The sequence below is a fragment of the Bidens hawaiensis genome, unplaced genomic scaffold, assembly GCF_021521415.1.
Source record: "Bidens hawaiensis isolate Kalapana, Puna unplaced genomic scaffold, B.hawaiensis_p1.1 tig00003004_1, whole genome shotgun sequence".
NCBI classification, from domain to species: Eukaryota; Viridiplantae; Streptophyta; class Magnoliopsida; order Asterales; family Asteraceae; genus Bidens; species Bidens hawaiensis.
Genome location: NW_027491161.1, coordinates 733,269 through 755,732, shown reverse-complemented (window position 1 = coordinate 755,732; position 22,464 = coordinate 733,269). Strand labels below are relative to the sequence as shown.

Sequence of the window (22,464 nt, the reverse complement as noted above, 5' to 3'; positions counted from 1 at the left end):
CACACGCTAACTCGGCGCGTAGGTTGGCTTTGCTGATCGATGCGTGCTGCGCGTCGCGAATGCGCGATTCAAGATTGCTTTGGATCGGCGCGAAGCGAAGCTGCGTGCGCGGCAAAATACAGTTGAGTTGACTGGGTTTGCGGCTGAGCGCATCGGCTACCACATTAGCCTTTCCAGGGTGATATCGGATCTCACAATCGTAATCGCTGATGAGTTCGTTCCATCGGCGTTGTCTCATGTTAAGTTCCTTTTGATCAAAAATGTGCTGAAGGCTTTTATGGTCGGTGTAAATGATGCACTTAGTACCATAAAGGTAGTGTCTCCAGATTTTTAAGGCAAATACAACTGCACCAAGTTCGAGGTCGTGAGTCGTATAATTCTTTTCATGAATTTTGAGTTGCCTTGACGCGTAAGCGATAACCTTGCCTCGTTGCATAAGTACACAACCGAGACCTTGGTTGGAGGCATCACAATAAACGACAAAGTCGTCAGTACCCTCTGGTAACGTTAGAACAGGAGCTTCGCATAACTTTCGCTTGAGCGTTTGAAAGGCTTCTTCTTGCTTCGAGCCCCAAATATACGGTTTGCCTTTGTGCGTTAATGCTGTTAAAGGCAAGGCGATTTTTGAGAAGTTCGAAATGAATCGCCGGTAGTAACCAGCTAAGCCCAAAAAGGAACGGATTTCGGTAGGAGTGGTCGGTGAAATCCAGTTCTTGATTGCTTCAATTTTGGATGGGTCGACATGAATACCCATCTTGTTTACAAAATGACCAAGAAACTGTACCTCGTCAGACCAAAACTCACACTTGGAGAGTTTGGCATAGAGTTGTTCGGTTCGAAGCTTTTGCAACACCAACAGAAGATGTTGTTCATGCTCGGCCTTGGTTTTGGAATATACCAGAACGTCATCGATAAACACGATCACGAATTGGTCCAAGAAAGGCCTACACACCCGGTTCATTAGATCCATGAAGACAGCGGGTGCGTTGGTTAAACCGAAGGGCATGACCAAGAATTCAAAATGACCGTAGCGGGTTCGAAAGGCAGTTTTGGGAATATCTTCTTCGCGGATACGCAACTGGTGATAGCCAGAACGAAGATCGATTTTGGAGAAACAAGAGGCACCTTGGAGTTGGTCAAAGAGGTCGTCGATACGCGGTAAAGGGTACCGGTTCTTAATGGTGAGCTTGTTCAGCTCGCGGTAATCGATACACATGCGAAACGAACCGTCTTTCTTTTTAACGAACAAAACCGGAGCACCCCACGGCGAGGAGCTAGGGCGAATGAATCCTTTATCGGTCAACTCTTGAAGTTGACTTGCTAATTCTTGCATTTCAGCGGGTGCAAGTCGATAAGGAGATTTGGCTACGGGGGATGCACCAGGGACAAGATCAACACGAAACTCGACATCCCGAGCGGGAGGTAAACTAGAAAGATCTTCGGGAAAGACTTCAGGAAAGTCACGCACGATGGGGATTTCGCGAAGTTTCTTCTTTCCTTCATCGGGTTTGACCACATGAGCTAAGAACGCGACACATTTCTTTCGTAAAAGTCTTCGGGCTTCAGTGCATGACATAAGTTTAAGACCGTTAGATGGTTTCTCGCCGTAGATGTGAAGATCTTGACCATTTTCCCGAGGAATGCGAATCAATTTCTTGGCGCAGATTACTTCGGCGCGATTTTGCGAGAGCCAGTCCATACCAATAATAACATCAAAACTTCCAAGAGGCATGGGAATGAGGTCGATTAGAAAATCGTGTTCATTAAGGTTAAGCGTGCAATCTTTGATCACAGAGTTTATTATAATTGTTTCACCGTTAGCCATTTCAACTGTAAAGTTTCCGTTTAAGTTTATTCGCGGTCGCGCAAGTTTTTGTTCAAATGCGCGAGAAATAAAACTCCTATCGGCGCCAGTATCAAAAAGTATAGATGCATATTGTCCGTTAAGTAAAAATGTACCATTAACCACGTCATTATTCGCTTGCGCTTGGTGCGCGGTTATATTAAAAGCACGTCCGCGCGCCACTTGGTTTGAAATTTGGTTAACCGGATTAGCTTGCGTAATTTGTACTTGCAGTCTCGGGCACGCGTTCCGGAAATGACTGGGGTCACCGCAGTTATAGCACGACCTGGTATGTTGATTGTGGGTTTTGCGGGTAGGTTGGTGGTGTTTGCGCGATTGGGTTGGCGGGAAGGACTCTACAGTACTCAGCAGTGTGACCAATACGGCCACATCGGTTGCATTGTCGACACGGGGCTTGAGTTGGGTGATGAAGTTTACAGGTTGGGCAAAAGTGTTGGTTTCCTGTGTAAGGTTTCTTAGTTGGCGGGGCAGGGAGCGCGGAATTGGTTAAGGCATAGTTATGGACTACAGGGGGTGTTGGGTAGGTTGACAGTGGGTTAGGAGCGTGTACTGAAGGTTGGTAGGCGGGTTGCTGGACAATGAGCGGGTTGGTAAGCGCGTAGGCTTGATGATTGGGTTTGTGCCTGCGCTTGAGGTTGTTACGGTTTGAGGGTTCTGGCTTGGTTTCTGTTGGTTCTGGGACAGTCTTGGTGAGTTTGGTCTTCTCGGCTCCCCGCAGGAACAGGGTTCCTGCCCTGACATGGTTGTCGCTGAGCACAGCGGCCAACTCGATGGCGTCAGAGAGGGTTACTGGGTTCCTGGCCCATACAGAATCTTGAATTTCCATGGGGAGACCCCCAAGAAACTTTTCGATGGCACGGCGGGAAGGGGTAACTAGGTGCGGGACAAGCAAACTTAGTTCGTGAAAGCGCGTAGCGTACTCGCGCGCTTCGCCACTGTACTGTTTCAAGTTCCAAAATTCCTCCTCAAGGCGCTTTACTTCGTTGGGAGGGCAGAATTCTCGAGTCAAAAGATCCTTGAATTCCTCCCAGAGCATGTTAGAAGCAGCCTCTGCGCCACGCGCGTGAGCTACTCCGTTCCACCATGTAAGCGCCCTTGATTCCAGGACACTTGAGGCGTATAGGGTTCGTCGGTCTGGAGGGCAATGGGTATGGAGGAAGGTGTTCTCAATTTTCTCGAGCCATTGGAGCATTACGATGGCTCCTTCGAGCCCTGTGAATTTCGGAGAGTTACCCGCATTAAAGGACTTAATATTGTATCCGGAGGGGTTGGTGTTATTTTGATTTAAGGCTTGGGCTATTGCGGCGGCCATTTCCTGGGAACGACGCTGCATACGTCTGCGCGAGGCTTCTCTCCTCCGATGACGGCGAGCTGATAGCGGAGGCATTCTATAAAAGTTTTAGTTTTTGTTAATATCTTGGTATGGGAAATCGTTTCAGCGCAAAGTATATCATTGTAAAGCTTGTTTCGCGGAGTTAAATGCTATCAAATTTTGAAGTAAAAATGAATTTAAATGCAAACTTAATACAGGTAATGAATTCGAATTGAAAATCGACAATTCATGCATCACCATGACTTTTCAAATTTTCAATTTAAAATATACGAGTAAATGAGTATTGAAGGTTGACAATTCATGTATCACCATGACTTTTCAAATCTTCAATTTAAAATATACGAGTAAATGAGTATTGAAGGTTGACAATTCATGTATCACCATGACTTTTCAAATCTTCAATTTTAGAACATAAAGTTAATGGGGATTGAAAATCAACTATTCATGTATCACCATGACTTTTCGGATTTTCAATGTTAAGTCCCAACAACAAACGAATATGTATGTAAAGAAACGAATTGAAATTTAACAATAAAAATCGAAAGATCGCGGATAAAACATGAAATCATGTGCTGCGTATGCGCAAGCATATTTTATAACTATCGAGTAATTAACAATTAGCGCGTAATCATGAGATTTTTCTCATGCGCGAGAAGGGACTCTTAGGTATTCTAGGTCGTTACGTCTAACCACCTAATCCTAAAGTCACGGAGCTCTGATACCAATCTGTAACACCCCGACCGATGGCGGATTATACATCGGGGCGCTACGAATTGTTTCATTACTCGTGACACTATTTGGGTGTCAATATTTAATAAATACATTTCATTGCGCATGCGCATAACACACAATAAAGTAACATAAGTCACATATCATAACTCATAATATTCAAATACATAAATATGTCTTGTTATATTTTAAACTAGGTCCAAAGTAAAAGAAAACATCCTACGTGTCCTCGAGTTTCCAAAAGCAGCTACAGCAAACCTGAACATGTGTTAAAATAAAACGTCAACACTTGCGTGTCGGTGAGAAATCAAGTTTAATAGATATAAATAGATAATAACAAAGCACTGCGCGCAACATGTGTATAACTGGTGTTCAACATAGTGGTGTAAACAGATTGTGATCAAGCCTAAATAGATCATAGCTCATAGTTCATAACGTGCTCCAAATCGAGCAAAAACAAATAATCATTCGTGTATGTGCAAACAAATCAAGAAAATCGTAACGATAGGTCTCCCGTGTTTATCTAATGGATCCATGAAAACTTCGGAATAGGCCGATCAAAGCGGTTAATGATCCACACATACAAATATACAACACTAGTAAACGTCCATAACACATGGGTTTTGCGCACATAATTTCATAAACAAGTTTAAGACTCAAGTTGTACGAACACATGAACATCCCAAAATGTTAAAAATAAAAGGGGATTAGGTACGATATTACTCACTTGTAAAAAGGTGCGTTGAAAGATAATGCAAGAACCAACTTTTAAACAAGCGAAAGTTAACCTATAAATAAGAGGTTATTGGTTTAACGATTGGTTTTTATGTCTTGAATATATGTAAGTTACTTAAACAAATTATTTAAAAAGAATTATATATTATTTATTTACCGAGGTTTCTGGGCAGAAAAGAAGAGAAGACGGATTGCAAAGAGGGGAGTTGGAGGCGTCGCTGAAGATCTTCGGCTGAGAGTAAGGGAGAAAGATTTTGGGGAGTGCTTAAGTGTTTGAGTGTAGTGTTTAATTATTTAAGAAATTAGTTTTATTTATAGGAAAACCCTAGGGAACACATCCCTTGAATTGGGGAAAAGATCTTATCAAAATCAAAGCAAAAGATATCAAAAGCAAAAGATATGGTGGCAGCTGCAGGGGATGGGGAAGGCTGACAGGTTACTGTTCATAGCATGGGAGGGGTCAGTCAAAGTACTGTTCAAGACATGGAAAAGAAGATTTTAAAAGATTATGCCAGTTACTTTTTCTAACCACCAAGAGGGTTGGTAAGCAAGCTGCGCCGAAAGTGACCTTTCGGACAGATGTCAGATCTGGCCTACTGTGCCCATACCTTGGCAGGTATAGCACAGAAGATAAGATATTTCAAAAGCATACAGGCTGGCTTGAACTGGAGAAAAGACTTAAGTGTCTAGCGCGAGAAGGCTTGAGTGCGCGAGGGCGAAGGCAGACAGAACAATCCTTAGCGCGCCGCGGGAAGAACAACAATCCTTAGCGCGCCGCGGGAAGAACTAAAATCCTTAGCGCGCCGCGGGAAGAACTACCATCCTTAGCGCGCCGCGGGAAGAACTACAATCCTTAGCGCGCCGCGGGAAGAACTACAATCCTTTGCGCGCCGCGGGAACAGTTCGCCTCGCGTATCGCAGGAACAGCTGGTCTTCACGCAGGCTTCCTTGTAAGGAATCTGGCGCGTGGAGCTGCGCAGACATCCTTAGGCGGGAAGAACCAAAGGACAAGCAAAGAGTTAAGGGAAAAAGGGGTTCAAGGCTCAAGGGTTAAGCAGAGGGGCGGGACGGCGACAAGAGAGAAAAAGGGGCGGGACGGCGACAAGAGAGAAAAAGGGACGGAACGGCGACAAGAGAGAAAAAGGGGCGGGACGGCGGAAAGGAATTATTATTATTATCATTATTATTGTTATATATATATTTGATAAATTTATAAATATTATAATTAAATTTTAAATCTTAAAAAATCGGATCCAAAAACGGGTACCTGGGTCGGGTCGGATTTGGGCAGATGTCACAGATTTCGTCATAAAACATTTTGTATTTTCTTCTTTTCGAACCACATTTATTTTCCGAGCCAGTCTATCTATCTCTGACAAGCCTTCAACCGTCCGAGCTATTTAAGACCATATTGCTAATATTTTAGCTTGTATAGATCGTATATCACTTATAAATGCCCCCCCGAGATATCTGGGTCATAACCCGACCCGTTCGGTTAATCGTTCGTTTGTTACGCAAAAGGCGTTTATTTGCTTAAACGGTAAATACGTACTGAGGTGTACCTTTGTTTTGGCTCAAATGTCACAACACTTCAAGGTTAATCTCTTCCATTATTCGAGTCTAATCAAGCTTCAATTATCAAGAAAAGAGATCAAAGTGTAGAGCAAAAAGAAGAGCTTTTATAAGCTATCAATCCAACCATCTTACTTGTATTTTGGGAGATCAATACTAGAGGTTGTTCTGGTGTTTTGACAAATGATGATTCATCATTTTGTTGATGATTTACAGGGGGGGAGACACACTCTATCTTGATATGGTGTCGTTTTATATTGGGTTGGGTTGGGTTAAGAACTATATCTTGATATAGAGTTAACTAGTTTTTAGGTGAAGATTTCATAGTGAGATTAAGAAGAGTTGTAAAACTAAGTAATTTGTGTACTTGGTGAAAAAGATGATCACTTTCTTTGAAGAGTAAGACAATTATCCTTACCGTTTTAGGGAGACGACTAGTGAAGAAAATTCTCGATCTGGAAGAGGACGTAGAGTGAATTAGCTAACATTAACTTGAACCTCTATAAATACGGTTGTGTCATCTCTAACTCTTAAACTCTTTACTTATTTGTGTCTATTTATTTTATAAGTTGTAAAAAGAGTTTAGCAAAGTCATTAGGTCATTAAAATTGGACTAAAATCTAAGAAAAGCATTTCACATCCCCTCTAGTTTTCTGCAATACCCTTACACCTCTATCAAGCAGGTTGGAAGGTGACGAAATACGATTTCTAACCATTCTCAACACAAAAGCAATTAGTTTATATACGGACCCGATTATTCATTCACATCTAATTATGGAGTCAATTTTCATGCTAAGATTTCGTCATAAAACATTTTGTATTTTCTTCTTTTCGAACCACATTTATTTTCCGAGCCAGTCTATCTATCTCTGACAAGCCTTCAACCGTCCGAGCTATTTAAGGCTTCTAGACCGACTCATGAATCCAATTATTTAGGTCCAAGGCACTAATGTAACACCCCGACCAAAGGCGGATTATACATCGGGGCGCCACATATTGCTTCATTACTCGCGACACTATTGGTGTCAATATTTATTAATACACATTTTATCACGCACGCGCAGCGGGGAAAATAAAGAACATAAATCAAACATAAATCAATATATTATAAATTATACATTCAAACAACATTAACTTGTCTTGATACATTTTAATTCTAGGTCCAAAAGTAAAAACTTCCTACGTGTCCACAAGCTCCAAAACAGCTACTGCAAACCTGAACATGTGTTAAAATAAACGTCAAACACTTGCGTGTTGGTGAGAAATCAAGTTTAATACAATACATAGATAACAATAAATCTGCGCGCAACATGTGTATGTCTGGTTTTCAACAAGGGTGTAATCTGATCGGGACCAACTCTAAGAGACAAGACTGCCAGTGCTCACAATTGAGCTCACAAACAAGACTAACTGTGCAAGTGTAACAAAAGAGAAAATCATAAACGATAGTTCTCCCGTGTTCATCTAATGGTACCATGAAAACTGCGGAATAGACCGACAAGACGGTTAATGATCCACACATACAAATAAACAGCCAAGTCTACGTCCTCAACACATGGGATACTGCGCGACTAAAGTTCATAAACAAGTTTAAGACTCTAAGTTTGTATGAACACATGAACATCCCAAAACATTAAAAATAAAAAGGGATTAGGTACGAGATTACTCACTTGATAAACGATGCGGTGTAAGATAAAGCAAGAACCAACTAAGCACAAGTTAACCTATAAATAAGATTATTGTTTTAACGATCGGTTTTAAGTCTTGATTACAAGTTAGCATAATTAATAAGTAAATTATTATATATATATATTACCGGAAAAGCAGGGCAGATCAGGGAGGAAGACGGAGGCAGAGAGGGAGGCGGCAGAGAGAGCAAGGAGGAGGTCAGGAGAGAGTAAGTGTTTTGTGTGTGTAGTGTTAGGAAAAATAATACTATTATTTATAGAGAAACCCTAGGAGACATAAATCCAGAAAAAGGGGAAAAGATTCCAAGACAAACAGAACAAGACAAAACAAAAGATAACAAAAGATATCATAAGATATGGCAGCTGCAGGGGGCAAGATAAAGCTGTCAGGGAACAGTAAAAAAAAGGCATGGGCGGTTCAGATAAAGGTACTGGTCAAGCATGGCAAAAGCAGATCTCAAAAGATAATGTCAGTCACTTTTTCTACCAACCAATGGGGTTGGTACGCATGCTGCGCCGAAAGTAACTATTCAGACATTAGATAGGTTAGGTCAACAGCTCAGAAGAAAAGACATTACAAAAGCAAACGGCTAGAATAAACAGAAGACTAGACTAAAGGGTCAAGCGCGAGAAGGCTGAGTGCGCGAGCGCGAAGGCTGGCACAACAATCCTTAGCGCACTGCGGGAAGAATCACAAATCCTTAGCGTGCTGCGTGAAGAACTAGAATTCTAAGCGCATCGCGGGAAGAACATACATTCTTAGCGCATTGCGGGAAGAACATGCATTCTTAGCGCGCTGCGAGAAGAGTTCTCTTCACGCATCGCAGGAACAAGATGTCTTCACGCAGGCTTCCATGTAAGGAGTCTGGCGCGTGGAGCTGCAGACATCCTTAGGCGGGAAGAACCAAAGGACAAACAAAGAGTTAGAAGAAAGAGGGAAACAAGGCGTAAGGGCGGGACGGCGACAAGAGGGAAAAGAAGGCGGAAAGAGAGAAGGAAGAGGGAGGGGACGGCGGAAAGAAAGAGAGAGAAAGAGGCGGGAAGGAAATATATATTATTATTATTAAAAATAAAATATAAGTATAAATAAACATTAAATCACAAAAGAAAGAGATCGGATAAGAGAAACGGGTACCTGGGTCGGGTCGGATCGGGTCAGATGTCACAGTCTCCCCTACTTTAAGAAATTTCGTCCCGAAATTTATCTCGAAGTAGGTTGCGCAGAGAACAGGTGCGGGTACTTGATCTTCATTTGATCTTCCCTTTCCCATGTAAACTCGGCTCCACGCTTGGACTCCCAGCGAACTTTCACGATAGGGATACGACTGCGCTTGGTTTGCTTAACCTCGCGATCCATAATCTCAACAGGCTTCTCAACGAAATGCATAGTTTCATCAACTTGAACTTCATCAAGTGGAATGTGAAGGTTCTCGTCAGCTAAACACTTCTTGAGATTGGATACATGGAACGTTGGATGCACATTACTGAGCGCGGGCGGCAGGTCAAGTCTGTAGGCAACTTTTCCCACACGCGCGAGAATCTTGAATGGACCAACATAACGAGGAGCAAGCTTACCTTTCTTCCCAAAGCGGACAACACCTTTCCAAGGCGACACTTTGAGGAGAACAAGATCACCAACTTGAAATTCGAGAGGCTTTCGCCTACGATCTGCGTAACTCTTCTGTCGGCTCCTGGCAGTCAGCAGATGATCACGGATCTTGGCGATTTTATCAGTTGTCTCTTGAACAAGTTCGGGTCCTGTGATTTGAGCTTCTCCCACTTCGCTCCAACAAATCGGGGAGCGGCACTTACGACCGTAAAGTGCTTCAAATGGGGCCATACCAATACTGGAATGATAGCTGTTATTATAAGAAAACTCAATCAAAGGCAGGTGCGAATCCCAATTACCTCCAAAGTCAAGAACACAAGATCGGAGCATATCCTCAAGAGTTTGAATAGTTCGCTCAGACTGACCGTCAGTCTGAGGATGTTATGCCGTACTCATGTCCAAGCGAGTTCCTAGCGCAAATTGGAGAGATTTCCAAAAGCGAGATATAAAACGGCCATCGCGATCGGATATGATGCTCAAAGGAGTACCATGGCGGCAGACAATTTCCTTGACATAAAGCTGCGCGAGTTGCTCAACACGGTAGTTTTCACGAATGGGCAGAAAGTGAGCAGACTTAGTCAAACGATCCACAATTACCCAAATGCTATCATGTTTGCTTGCTGTCAAAGGTAACTTGGTAATAAAGTCCATCGCTACACATTCCCATTTCCACGTAGGAATTTCTGGTTGTTCGAGCAAACCAGATGGGCGTTGGTGTTCAGCTTTCACTTTAGAACAAGTCAGACATCTAGCTACGAACACAGCAATATCCTTTTTCATACCGGGCCACCAATAAGTAATGCGCAAATCCTTGTACATCTTATCAGCGCCAGGATGAATAGAATACCGAGATTTGTGCGCTTCACTCAGGATATCTGCGCGAAGATTCTCATCAAAGGGAATCCAGATGCGATTAAGATAACAGAGAATTCCACTCAGATTAGGGACAAAGTGCGCTTCCGCGCCACACGCTAACTCGGCGCGAAGGTTACCATTACTGATGGATGCGCGCTGCGCGTCACGAATACGCGATTCAAGGTTGCTTTGAATCGGCGCGAAGTGAAGCTGGGTGCGCGGCAAGATACAGTTAAGCTGACAGGGTTTTCGGCTGAGCGCGTCGGCTACCACATTAGCCTTACCAGGATGATACCGGATCTCACAATCGTAATCGCTGATGAGTTCGTTCCATCGGCGTTGCCTCATGTTAAGTTCCTTTTGATCAAAGATATGCTGAAGGCTTTTATGGTCAGTGTAAAGGATACACTTAGTGCCATAAAGGTAGTGTCTCCAGATCTTCAAGGCAAAAACAACTGCACCAAGTTCGAGGTCGTGAGTTGTATAATTCTTTTCATGAACCTTAAGTTGCCTCGATGCGTAAGCGATAACCTTGCCTCGTTGCATAAGAACACAACCAAGACCTTGGTTGGATGCATCGCAATACACGACAAAATCATCATTACCCTCAGGTAGCGCAAGAACAGGAGCTTCACACAACAAACGCTTGAGCGTTAGAAAGGCTTCTTCTTGCTTCGAGCCCCAAATATACGGTTTACCTTTGTGCGTTAGAGCTGTTAAAGGCAAAGCGATCTTTGAGAAGTTCGAAATGAAACGCCGGTAATAACCAGCTAAGCCCAGAAAGGAACGGATCTCAGAAGGAGAGGATGGCGTAATCCAGTTCTTGATTGCTTCAATTTTGGATGGGTCGACATGAATACCCATCTTATTTACAACATGGCCAAGAAACTGTACTTCATCCGACCAAAATTCACACTTGGAAAGCTTAGCATAGAGTTGCTCAGCTCTAAGCTTTTGCAACACCAACCGAAGATGTTGCTCATGCTCGGCCTTGGTCTTAGAATACACCAGAACATCATCGATAAACACAATCACGAATTTATCCAAGAAAGGCCTACACACCCGATTCATTAGATCCATGAAAACGGCGGGTGCGTTGGTTAGACCGAAGGACATGACCAAGAATTCAAAATGGCCATAACGAGTTCGAAAAGCAGTCTTCGGAACATCTTCATCGCGGATGCGCAACTGGTGATAGCCAGAGCGGAGATCAATCTTCGAGAAACAAGAGGCACCTTGGAGTTGATCAAAGAGGTCGTCAATACGCGGTAAGGGATACCGGTTCTTAATGGTGAGTTTGTTCAACTCGCGGTAATCAATACACATGCGAAACGATCCATCTTTCTTTTTAACGAACAACACCGGAGCACCCCAGGGCGAAGAGCTAGGGCGAATGAATCCTTTAGCAGTCAACTCTTGAAGTTGGCTTGCCAATTCTTGCATCTCAGCGGGCGCAAGACGGTAAGGAGATTTGGCTACGGGGGAAGCACCAGGGACAAGATCAATACGGAACTCGACTTCACGAGCGGGAGGGATACCAGGAAGATCATCAGGAAAAACTTCAGGGAAATCACGCACAACAGGGATATCGCGAAGCTTCTTCTCTTCAACAGGTTTAACCACATGGGCTAGAAATGCAACACACTTCTTCCGCATGAGTCTTTGGGCTTCGGCGCAAGACATAAGTTTAAGACCGCGGGAGGGTTTTTCGCCGTAAATATGAAGATCACCATTTTCTCGAGGAATGCGAATCAACTTCTTGGCGCAAATAACTTCGGCGCGATTATGCGAAAGCCAGTCCATACCAATGATAACATCAAAGCTTCCAAGAGGCATGGGGATGAGGTCAATCAGAAAATCGTTTTCGTTAAGGTTAAGCGTACAATCTTTAATCACTGAGTTAATTAAAACAGTTTCACCATTAGCCAATTCAACTGAAAAATCTTCTTTTAAGTTATCGCGCGGTCGCGCAAGCTTCTGCTCAAACGCGCGAGAGATAAAACTTCGATCGGCGCCAGTATCAAAAAGTATAGAAGCATAAAATCCGTTAAGCAAAAATGTACCATTAACTACGTCATTATTCGCTTGCGCTTGGTGCGCGGTTATGTTAAAAGCTCGTCCACGCGTCACTTGGTTTGAAATCTGGTTCACCGGATTCGCTTGTGTGATTTGCACTTGTAGTCTCGGGCACGCGTTCCGGAAATGACTGGGATCACCGCAGTTAAAGCACGATCTGGGTCGTGGGTTTTGGTAGATTGATTGTGGGTTCTGCGGGTAGACTGGTGGTGTTGGCGCAATTGGATTGGCGGGAAGGACTCTACAGTTCTCAGCAGTGTGACCAGTACGGCTACATCGGTTACAAAGTCGACACGGGGTTTGGGTTGGGTGGTGAAATCTACAGGTTGGGCAAAAGGGATGGTTTCCTGTGTAAGGTTTCTTAGTTGGCGGGGCAGGGAGTGCTGGATTGGTTAGGGCATAGTTGTGAACTACAGGGGGAGTTGGGTAAGCTGACAGAGGGTTAGGCGCGTAAACTGGGGGTTGGTATGCGGGTTGCTGGACAATGGGCGGGTTGGTAAGCGCATAGGCCTTGCGCCTGCGCTTGAGGTTGTTACGGTTTGAGGGTTCAGGTTTGGTTTCTGTTGGTTCAGGGACAGTCTTGGTGAGTTTGGTCTTCTCAGTTCCCCGCAGGAACAGGGTTCCTGCTCTGACATGGTTGTCGCTGAGCACAGCGGCCAACTCAATGGCGTCAGAGAGGGTAACTGGGTTTCTGGCCCATACAGAATCTTGAATTTCCATGGGGAGACCCCCAAGGAATTTCTCGATTGCTCGGCGTGAAGGGGTAACAAGGTGAGGGACCAGTAAGCTTAGCTCGTGGAAGCGCGTCGCGTACTCACGCGCTTCACCGCTGTATTGCTTAAGATTCCAAAATTCCTCCTCCAGGCGCTTAACTTCGTTGGGAGGGCAGAATTCTCGCGTAAGAATTTCCTTGAATTCCTCCCATGTCATGCTAGAAGCAGCCTCTGCGCCACGCGCATGAGCTACTCCATTCCACCATGTAAGCGCTCTGGATTCCAGGACACTGGAAGCATATAGGGTTCGTCTGTCTGAGGGGCATTGGGTATGGAGGAAAGTGTTTTCAATCTTTTCGAGCCATTGGAGCATCACGGTGGCTCCTTCAAGACCTGTGAACTTTGGAGGGTTACCCGCGTTAAAGGACTTAATGTTGTAACTGGAGGTATTGTTTTGGCTCAAGGCTTGGGCTATCACGGCGGCCATTTCCTGGGAACGTTGCTGTCTACGCATGCGCGAGGCTTCTCTTCTCTGAAATCGGCGAGATAGCGGAGGCATTCTATAAAAGTTTTAATTTTAGTTAATATCTTGGTTTTATCGCAAAGTATAACTTTATAAAGCTTGGTTTCGCAGAGTTAGATACTATCAAAAGTTAAAGTAAAATAAATGACTTTAAATGCAGTCTTAATAAAGGTAACAAATTCGAATCAAAAATCGACAATTCATGTATCACCATGACTTTCCGAATTCCCAATTTAAAATATACGAGCAAACGAGTATTGGAGATTGACGATTCATGTATCACCATGACTTTTCAATCTTCAATATAAAACATACAAGAAAATGAGTATTGGAGGTTGACAATTCATGTATCACCATGACTTTTCAAGTCTCCAACCTCAGAACATAATCGTAAATGGAAATTGAAAATCAACTATTCATGTATCACCATGACTTTTCGGATTTTCAATCCCAACAAACGAATATGTAAGTAAAATCAATAAAAATCGAAATTCAGCAAAAATCGAAATATCGCGAAATAAAACATAAAATCATATACTGCGCAAGTGCGAGCATATTCATAAATAACGAGTAATTAACAATAAGCGTGCAAACATGAGATTTCTCTCATGCGCGAGAAGGGACTCTTAGGTATTCTAGGCCGTTACGTCTAACCACCTATCCTAAAGTCAACGAGCTCTGATACCAATCTGTAACACCCCGACCAAAGGCGGATTATACATCGGGGCGCCACATATTGCTTCATTACTCGCGACACTATTGGTGTCAATATTTATTAATACACATTTTATCACGCACGCGCAGCGGGGAAAATAAAGAACATAAATCAAACATAAATCAATATATTATAAATTATACATTCAAACAACATTAACTTGTCTTGATACATTTTAATTCTAGGTCCAAAAGTAAAAACTTCCTACGTGTCCACAAGCTCCAAAACAGCTACTGCAAACCTGAACATGTGTTAAAATAAACGTCAAACACTTGCGTGTTGGTGAGAAATCAAGTTTAATACAATACATAGATAACAATAAATCTGCGTGCAACATGTGTATGTCTGGTTTTCAACAAGGGTGTAATCTGATCGGGACCAACTCTAAGAGACAAGACTGCCAGTGCTCACAATTGAGCTCACAAACAAGACTAACTGTGCAAGTGTAACAAAAGAGAAAATCATAAACGATAGTTCTCCCGTGTTCATCTAATGGTACCATGAAAACTGCGGAATAGACCGACAAGACGGTTAATGATCCACACATACAAATAAACAGCCAAGTCTACGTCCTCAACACATGGGATACTGCGCGACTAAAGTTCATAAACAAGTTTAAGACTCTAAGTTTGTATGAACACATGAACATCCCAAAACATTAAAAATAAAAAGGGATTAGGTACGAGATTACTCACTTGATAAACGATGCGGTGTAAGATAAAGCAAGAACCAACTAAGCACAAGTTAACCTATAAATAAGATTATTGTTTTAACGATCGGTTTTAAGTCTTGATTACAAGTTAGCATAATTAATAAGTAAATTATTATATATATATATTACCGGAAAAGCAGGGCAGATCAGGGAGGAAGACGGAGGCAGAGAGGGAGGCGGCAGAGAGAGCAAGGAGGAGGTCAGGAGAGAGTAAGTGTTTTGTGTGTGTAGTGTTAGGAAAAATAATACTATTATTTATAGAGAAACCCTAGGAGACATAAATCCAGAAAAAGGGGAAAAGATTCCAAGACAAACAGAACAAGACAAAACAAAAGATAACAAAAGATATCATAAGATATGGCAGCTGCAGGGGGCAAGATAAAGCTGTCAGGGAACAGTAAAAAAAAGGCATGGGCGGTTCAGATAAAGGTACTGGTCAAGCATGGCAAAAGCAGATCTCAAAAGATAATGTCAGTCACTTTTTCTACCAACCAATGGGGTTGGTACGCATGCTGCGCCGAAAGTAACTATTCAGACATTAGATAGGTTAGGTCAACAGCTCAGAAGAAAAGACATTACAAAAGCAAACGGCTAGAATAAACAGAAGACTAGACTAAAGGGTCAAGCGCGAGAAGGCTGAGTGCGCGAGCGCGAAGGCTGGCACAACAATCCTTAGCGCACTGCGGGAAGAATCACAAATCCTTAGCGTGCTGCGTGAAGAACTAGAATTCTAAGCGCATCGCGGGAAGAACATACATTCTTAGCGCATTGCGGGAAGAACATGCATTCTTAGCGCGCTGCGAGAAGAGTTCTCTTCACGCATCGCAGGAACAAGATGTCTTCACGCAGGCTTCCATGTAAGGAGTCTGGCGCGTGGAGCTGCAGACATCCTTAGGCGGGAAGAACCAAAGGACAAGCAAAGAGTTAGAAGAAAGAGGGAAACAAGGCGTAAGGGCGGGACGGCGACAAGAGGGAAAAGAAGGCGGAAGGAGAGAAGGAAGAGGGAGGGGACGGCGGAAAGAAAGAGAGAGAAAGAGGCGGGAAGGAAATATATATTATTATTATTAAAAATAAAATATAAGTATAAATAAACATTAAATCACAAAAGAAAGAGATCGGATAAGAGAAACGGGTACCTGGGTCGGGTCGGATCGGGTCAGATGTCACAACTAAGTCTCTACCTCACCAACAAAAACAACGGCGACCATCCACCATCCGACTTAATCAACGACCTCGATCTCTACCGCTTCGAACCCTTCGATCTCCCGGAAACCGGATGGAATCCATAAACCCTCGCTCCTTGTCGGGTTCGAACCCGGACATAAAGCCCTGATATGTCCCTTCACCCAGATGTCTGCCAAACTGGTCCGGGCGAGAATCAAACTCGTATCTCCACTACATGGGGCGGGCCTCTTACCACTTTTTTTATAACGACGACTTTCTTGTATTTAGGCTATCGCACTCTCCAGCATTGGAGACAATGTTGTAAAAGTCGTTAGGCGGTCGACTGGGGAGTTGCGAGTACTCGGGAGTAGTCGGGGATTACTCGGAAAATACCTAAGGAGTACTCAGCCGAGGCGGCGAGTACTCGATCTAGGCGGGGAGTAATCGGGAAGTACTCGGGAGTTTTACAACATTGATTGGAGAGCACCGATGCCCAATTCTGACTAGACTATGTTGTCTTGACTGGGTCCACGCCACCCCCCCCCCCCCCCCTGAAAAACCATTCTGTCGACTGACCCTTGATAGTCGTTGTGTAACCACCAAGCGAAGTTCTCTCGACCAACTCTTTATTTTACTTATTAATATAGAAAAAAAAAAGAAACAAATTGTTTTCCGCAACAAGTAGCTTGTCAACCAAGCTTCCTTGATTCACATTCAACACATTCCTAAATTCTTATTCCACACACCGTCGTCAGATTCTCTACCACCACCACCATGGATAACAACTCCTCCTCAGTAAACCCTAACCCCACCTCATTACCTCTTCCACCGGGCTGCCAATTCTTCCCATCAGAACACCAACTCATCACCCACTACCTCACCAACAAAAACAACGGCGACCATCCACCATCCGACTTAATCAACGACCTCGATCTCTACCGCTTCGAACCCTTCGATCTCCCGGAAACCGCCCGGTTCGTGTTCGGGCGCGAAGGCAAACGCAAGCACTGGTACTGTTTTGCTCCGATGCCTCGGGTTAAGCGAGGACGAGGTGAAAAGAGAGCAGCCGGTGGTGGGGTTTGGCGGAGGAGTGGTTCGGTGAAGGATATTGTGGGTGCGGGTCTACAGGGGGTTGTGTTGGGGACAAGGAAGACGTTCGTGTTTTATTTGGGGGATTCGGCTAAGACTGCTGTTAGGACTAAGTGGATCATGTATGAGTATGCATTGGTTGATCAAAAAATGGTAATTTGATTAATAATCTCTTAATCTTCTTGATGATGATATAAATTGTTCTATTTTAGAAATATTATTAATTGTTTATGGTCTTCATTTGTTGAAGAATTCAATTAATTTGTAAAATTGTAGTTAATGTTTTGAGTACCTGGGCTATTCAAAAAGCTCGCGGCTTGTATCTTGTTTGATAAAAGCTCGAATAAAATTTGATTTGAAACTACCTTAGCCGAGCTGGCTCATTTTTGTAACTGCGCCGAGCTCAACCCAATCTCGGCTCGTTGGCTCGATTTTAGGCTCGTTTAACTTCAAGATTGAGCTGCCTCGTTTAATTTCGAAACCACCCTGGCTCCACTCGGGTTCAACTTGTGAACAGCCCTTGTTCATCCATATACAAATGCTTAGCAGTAGAACAATGACATATTACTTGAATTAATTTGTTAACTTGTAAGTAAATGTATAAATTGCTTATGTTATGTTCTATTTCAGAAATATTAGTTTTAATGTAATAATCTGTTTCATGAAGTTTTAATTTTGGGGATTTTGGTATGAATTGCTACTTTTATGTTGTCTTAATGTGTTGAAGAATTGAATTTATCTAAGTTTGTGATTAAATGTTTGATTTTAATTCATATGCAACAGTTTAGTAGCAGTATAATGTCATATTCTAGTGATTAATTTGTTTAATAAAGTCTCAGTTTTTGTTGATTTTGGAATGAATTTTTAATTGTATGTGGTGTTTATGTGTTTAAGAATTGAATTAATATTTATATTCGTAATTTAATGTTTGGTTTTTATCCTGGGGACACATAAGCCTTTTGTTTTATTTTGGTGGTTCGCCTAAAACTGTCGTCAGGACAATTGGATCATGTATGACAGTATGAGTATGCATTGTTTGATCAAAAAATGGTAATCTTTAATATTATTTTGTAATTTTGTTGATTTTTATGTAAGGGGGTGTTTGGGATTGCTTATTTTCATCAACTTATAACTTATTAACTTTTTGAAAACTAATAAGGTGTTTGGGATTGCTTATATTGTGAGAGGAAAAGTTCTATAAGTTCCACTTTTGTAACTTATTAACTTAATGAAAAGTTATAAGGAGGTAAAATAAGGAATCCCAAACACCCCCTAAGTTGTTGTGTTTCAGAGATAGTTGGCGTGTGTTGATATGTTTTATGAAGTTTTAGTTTTGTTGATTTTTGTATGAATTGCTAATTGTTTGTAGTGTTCATTTGCTGAAGAGTTGAATTAATCTGTAAAATTGTAGTTAGTGCTTGATGTTCACCTATATACAACAGTTTAGTAGTAGAAAAATGATGAATTTTACTTTAGACATATTATTAGTTGAATTAATTTGTGAATTTGTATGTAAATGTATAAATAGCTTATTTTATGTTCCATATCAGAAATGTTAGTTTAATGAATCAATCTGTTTCATGAAGTTTTAATTTTGGGGATTTTTGTATGAATTGCTAATTACTGGTTTTGTTAATGTGTTGAAGAACTGTGTTAATCTGTAAAATTGTAGTTAAGTGTTTGATGTTCATCCATACACAACATTTTAGTAGCAGAACAGTGTGATATTCTGTTATAGAAAATATTAATTGGAGTGTATTAATTTGTTTAATGAAGTCTTAAATTTTGTTGATTTTTGTGTGAATTGTTAATTGTAGGTGGTGTGTATGTCGAAGATTTGAATTAGTCTGTAAATTTGTTGTTAAATTGTTTGATGTCCATCCATATAAAACAGTTTAGTAGCACAATTGTGCCATATGCTATTTTAGATCATAATAAAGCGAACAAATGCTAAACTGTAATTTATCAGGATTAGTTATATAGACTTGTTATACTGTTAAAAGTTGCATCACATGATAATAACTGATGCTAGTAGTGTTAATCTGTTATATGATTTCTTGATTTTGCTTGTAATCTTCAACACAGTTAAAACCAAAAATAAGAACTATATTTCACATTGCAGCTGTATATTTAAACATATTAGATTTAGCTGTTTACAATAAGTTTACTTAACTGTTGTAGGCGGATAATATGCTTTGATTGTCAAACAAACATTCCATACTTCGTTGAATCAACAATCAAAAGTTCGGTTTAATCCAATTCTTAACTAGATTAACAAACTTAAAAGATCATTGAATAGTAATTTAGCGTACAAATAATTCATAGAGGGCAAATGAAATTGAATGTTTGATGATGGATAAAGCAAATTCTGGTTTATTTCAAGAATCAAGGCATGCTTAAAGACTAAACAAATTAAGGGTGTGATGTCATGTTGGTTGTTTTTTGTATACCTTACTTGCATTTACTAATCTTTTAGTTCTCTTTATATTTATCAACAAAAGTACTGTTTTGTATATTTAATTTTTTGATAACTCTTACCTTTTTGTGTCAGGCCGAGGCTTCTTATGTACTTTGCCGAGTGTTTGCCAAATCTCACCACTCAAATGATAAAGATAAACCAGAGCCTTTTAACGAGCTTGTTAAAACAGTGTGTAACATTGGTACTCAATGTGATGATATGGTAAGTTATAACTTTTTTGATCATTGTACCTTATGCGTTAAAACTTGTCTTTTGGTTATATAATTCTCTCTAAAATCTTATTCTTTTACGTTTTATTTTTGTTCTGGAATGTATATGGTATTATTTTTTTTTTAATTATTTAGTTCATATTCTAGTTTCCTTCTAGCATTTAATTCCTAACTTTGTTATTAGTAAGTAGATGATGCAGCTAGGGTTAGAAGTTTAGAAAAATATATTTAACTATTTGTAAATTGTAATTATATAAAACTATGTCGTTTTGGTAACCGGATCTTAAAAGTGTGATATTGACCTGTTAACTCATTTAACATGATGACTTAAACGGATTTGGCGTGTCATAAACAACATGGGCGAGTTCAACCCATTTAGACACGTTTTAACTGTGTCATACTGTCATTAACGTGCCGGCCTGTGGATGACCCGAATTCGTTTTAACTTTATTCACTTACAAAGTTCATTTTTCAATGGGAGTAGACTAATAATTATCTCAAGTTATGAACTTTTGATATTCCTCTGTGCAGGTGAATCTAATGGCTTTTGAAGGAGACTTCCTTGAGCTAAATGATCTTCTAACCCCACTATAGTGGGTCAAACAGAATCCAATTAATTAATGGGCTTGGTTATTTACCACCAATTGAATGATGATATATCTCAAAACTCAAAAATGGAAAACCTTATAGGTTTGGTTTAATGGAAACCTTGACAAAATTTGCCCCAATATTCAACAGCTGTGAAAATGGCAATGTTGCCACAAGGTATCTTGTTTTGTTATTTCCAGTTATTTGTTTTCTTGTTTCAATCTTCTACACCGAACCGTCAATCGGGTCTTTTGGATTGGGAATGCAGATTTGACAGCCAAATTTTGGTGTCACGGACAGAGCGGTGGCTAGACCAGATGCTTCACGTCGCTTGTGTCATACAGGCTGTTTGTTTTCGGGTTATGTTTCTGTTTCTAAGTGGATCTACTTTATCATGTTGAAAGATTTTTAAGTTATGTAATTAATGGAGTTAAGTATTTCTATAATCTTATTTTACAATGTGATAATAATGTGGGAACCAAGCACAGGCTGAGCTGAAGCTAACATATAAGGCTAGGGATGTAAGTAAGACGAGACCAAGCGAGCTTGGCTCATGTTGACTTACGAGGGCTCGAGCTCGCTTGATTCATTTCAAGCTCTTGTTTCAAAAGCTTGAGCTTGCACTTGCTCAGGTTGTGAGTTGTTTTTTAGAGTTTGAGCTTGAATTTGGCTCTACTTGCTTATTATTTATTGATTAGTTTATATATATTTAATTTTTTTTGGTTACATTTTTGAATTATCATTTTTAATATACAATATAATATAAGTGAATCATTTAGTTATTTTTATCATAACTTTATATGTAATAAATGTTAGTGTTTAGTCTAGGTTTAATTGTGTTCCTATTCGTTTCGTAAGAGCATAAACACTAGCTTCCCATCCTCATTAAAATTTAATTAAACGATACACGTATTTCAAAATTTTTAACATCTTAAAGAAATCTGTTACGTCTCATTTTTCATATTTGTCTTCCATCCAATTAAATTATATTTGTTTATTCTACTTTTATTTTTTTTCTTTTTCTTTTTTCTTTTATCAACAACCACTTATAAAAACATAATGAATAATTATATAGGGTGAATAAGGAAATATAAAATTTAGGAGTTAACGTGGGTTCTCACAAAATTTGAGAGGGGAAAAATGAGGATAAGGTTTCTGATGTAGGTTAAAAAAATACAAGTTTTTATTGAGTTTCCATATATGTTAGGTATAGTGATAAACTGATAAGTATGATAATGCTCTAAGGGAAGGATATATGATAAGGGGCGAAAAATAAATGGCGTTTTGAACCTAAGATGAGGTTGGTGTTATGTTAGTTGATACGGTCATTAAGTACCATACTTAGATTATATTGAGCCAAAACTGTGTTGACCTATAATTAGCTTGTCCCAATGGGTGTCAAATAAGTGCAACCTAGAGCTAATCAAGTTGAACTAAATTGTGTCAAATCAAAATTCGCCGGGTTAAAAAAATTACATTAAATAAAGTCTGCATAGAAATGTAAGCAACAAGTATTATTATTAAACATAATAAACAAAATACATATTACAGTTAACCTTCACATGATTTCAACTTTTAAAAATGATCAATTGCAACTTTATTCGTAACATTTGCAATTTTTTTTTTTCAACACATTATTCAATTATAGCTTAATTGCTAATTTTTCAAAACAAAATTAAATGTTAGACAGGAAAACTGGGCTCAAAAAGTTAGGTTCAAAAGGTTGGATTTGAGGCACTAAAAAAATATAGATGGGGTCACTTGGGTCTTTGAGTGTAATATTAGAAATTTAAAAAATAAACTGTAGGTTT

The 22,464-nt window shown here is 40.7% G+C and overlaps 1 protein-coding gene across 1 annotated transcript; it reads left to right on the top strand.

Annotated features, from left to right (window-relative positions):
* The first annotated feature begins 17,062 nt into the window (after nucleotides 1-17,062).
* LOC143621958 (NAC domain-containing protein 72-like) lies at nucleotides 17,063-21,162 on the top strand. Its single transcript, XM_077093225.1, has 3 exons — nucleotides 17,063-17,530; nucleotides 19,929-20,057; nucleotides 20,597-21,162. The coding sequence occupies exons 1-3, from the start codon at nucleotides 17,063-17,065 to the stop codon at nucleotides 20,657-20,659; spliced, it is 660 nt and encodes a 219-aa protein (XP_076949340.1). The 3' UTR covers nucleotides 20,660-21,162.
* The last annotated feature ends 1,302 nt before the right edge of the window (nucleotides 21,163-22,464 follow it).